Source organism: Citrus clementina, unplaced genomic scaffold, assembly GCF_000493195.1.
Source record: "Citrus clementina cultivar Clemenules unplaced genomic scaffold, Citrus_clementina_v1.0 scaffold_1, whole genome shotgun sequence".
NCBI lineage: Eukaryota > Viridiplantae > Streptophyta > Magnoliopsida > Sapindales > Rutaceae > Citrus > Citrus x clementina.
Genome location: NW_006263303.1, coordinates 2,615,022 through 2,617,367, shown reverse-complemented (window position 1 = coordinate 2,617,367; position 2,346 = coordinate 2,615,022). Strand labels below are relative to the sequence as shown.

At 40.2% G+C, this 2,346-nt stretch overlaps 1 protein-coding gene across 1 annotated transcript in view; it reads right to left on the bottom strand.

Moving 5' to 3' along the window:
* The window catches only part of LOC18055069, a 9,844-nt gene that overhangs the window by 3,917 nt on the left and 3,581 nt on the right, over nt 1–2,346 (bottom strand). The window contains exon 3 of the mRNA XM_006450515.2: nt 372–2,156. Coding sequence (XP_006450578.2) covers nt 372–2,156 — 1,785 coding nt within the window. The remainder of the gene's footprint in view (nt 1–371; nt 2,157–2,346) is intronic.

Below are 2,346 nucleotides of genomic sequence, written 5' to 3'. Positions count from 1 at the left end.
TTTTTTTTTGGGTTTAAGCAGTTTTTGGCCCTCAAAATTTTTTTTGTTTTGGTGGAAGAAAGGGGATCCCCCAAAATTTTTTTGGTTGGCTTTTTCCCCCCCCCCCCCCCCCCCCCCCTCTTTTCCTGATTAAACAGGATCAAAATACCAAATTTGCTTTACTCTAATATCTTCACATGTCCTCTCAGTGTGTCACATTTCTCCTATTGAATAAATTGCACTTCCTACTCCTAGAATCATTCCAACAAAACCAAAGACATAACATGAAATCTCAAATAGATCATATCATACAATGGTGAAAAAGATGTAACCACTGATCCACAAGCAATAAACTCATGACAGATTAAACAAGCAATTAACTCTGAAGTTACCTGGAGATGTCTGATTAAAGGCATTCCCTTCTTCAGCCTCTTCTGCAGCCAATGCTCATAGATCACTTTAATTGCCTCCATGGAACCAACTCCAGCCATAAGCTCTTCTATTTCATTAGATGTGAACTGATCCCTCTGCTGTGAATATGCAGCTTTCTCAAAAATGTCAATTATCTTCTCAAAGATCTCCTCAGAAATCTCCGACAAGCCACAGTCATCAGCTTCTGAAGAACTGCGGATTTTTAAAAGCCACTGCTCATCATCACTATCCATGTCATATAAGACACGCGATGGATCCAAAGCCATCTCAACATCTGTTTCAACCTGTCGAAAATACTTGGAAGAACTACGAACGAATGCTACTTCTGTAACATTATCATCAAATTCCTCTATCAAGCAAACCCCAGGGATTGGGATATTTTTAACTGAAGCAGCACGAATGTTACGATTATAGCACTCTTCATGCATCTCCTTAAAAAGAGCCCACTGGCTCCTATCAGGAAACTCCAATATCCAATCCTTTCCTCCTTTCCACATCATAGCATGTGTATAACGATTTGTTGACCCAGGCTGCAGGAACTGATGTGCCTTGTATGAAAATCTTGTAGTCCCTGAAAGTTTAACTGCAAGCTTCCACTCATTGTGTTCAAAAAGCTCTAATGCAATCTGTGCCCCACATTCTCTCCAACCTTTATCACCATGCACAATTAGCACATTTGCATCACAAGGTAACAACTCTAAGTTTTTTTTTGAAACTCTAGAAACATCTGACAATCTCTTCTCATTTGCCCTCCTGATCCTCATGTGGGGAAGCCCTTTCTGGTGATTAACTCTATTCTTTGGACTATAATAACCTCCAAAGGGCAAAGAATATGAGACCTGAGTACGTGGTTTCTTAGGTGCACTACCAAAACTACTATGGGCAACATCAGCCTTTTCAACAGACCATCCATGAGCAAGGTATCCGAATGATGAACTACTTCTATTTCGATGCCCTGTACTTCTAGGGGCAGTAGGGTTTAGGCTGGGGACAATGCCACCATTCATGTTCCAATTCAGATCAGTAGTGCACTGAACACTATGATACTCCCGATCATGTTTTTCAAATTGGTCAAATGTTGGAATTTCAACCCTTATACTATTCAAGGGAGAATTGTAAGCTGTATCTGTCTTATCACAGTCACCTGAAGATGGCCTTGGCAATAAAACACATTGTTCTGACTTGGGATCATGATATTGCAACTTCTGCAACGGAACAATGGCCTCATTTCCAATTTGTTCAGGTTCCTGGGAACTAGCAGAAGTTCCAGCAACATTAGTGCTACTATTTCTGCATATCTGTGGAGACCTTGTCCAACTTTCATCACCACAGACAGAGGAACTAACTGCCTCTAACTTCGATGTGGCAGCAGGCGAGCACTCATGAGATGCAGCATCCTTTGACATAACCATCATATTGTAATCCAGTGATTTAGACATATTCAATTCAAGAGTACATTGTGGCACATTATTTTCATAAGTGCTTTCATCAGCTATCAAACAGCCAGATCCTGCACACTCTGTTGATTCTTGGCCATGCAAGCTCATACCAGCCCCACTATGCTCCATTAACAGCTTCAGATGCAAACTGATAAAGAATGAAGGTGCAGCAGTAAAAGAAAGCACAAATGGAGGCAAATTTCTTTGCTTGTCTAAATTAGAAGAACACCAGCCGACTTTTACACGAGCAGACTCCTTGGGGACACCCATGAGGGAGGTACCCTGCTTAGATATACTCTGCAAACCCTAATACAGAAAAGTTCATTGCAGTTAATTCAAATCAAGAACCAAATAAAACAAATCTAGAAAATTTTTCCACAACTACAATATGAAAGGAAAAACTTGAGATTGCAAGGTCTAATTTACTGCTAGTAAATTTTGTCTCCTGAAAGATTAAAAAAGCACAGAGAGATAAATGTACAAGGAATGAAACAAT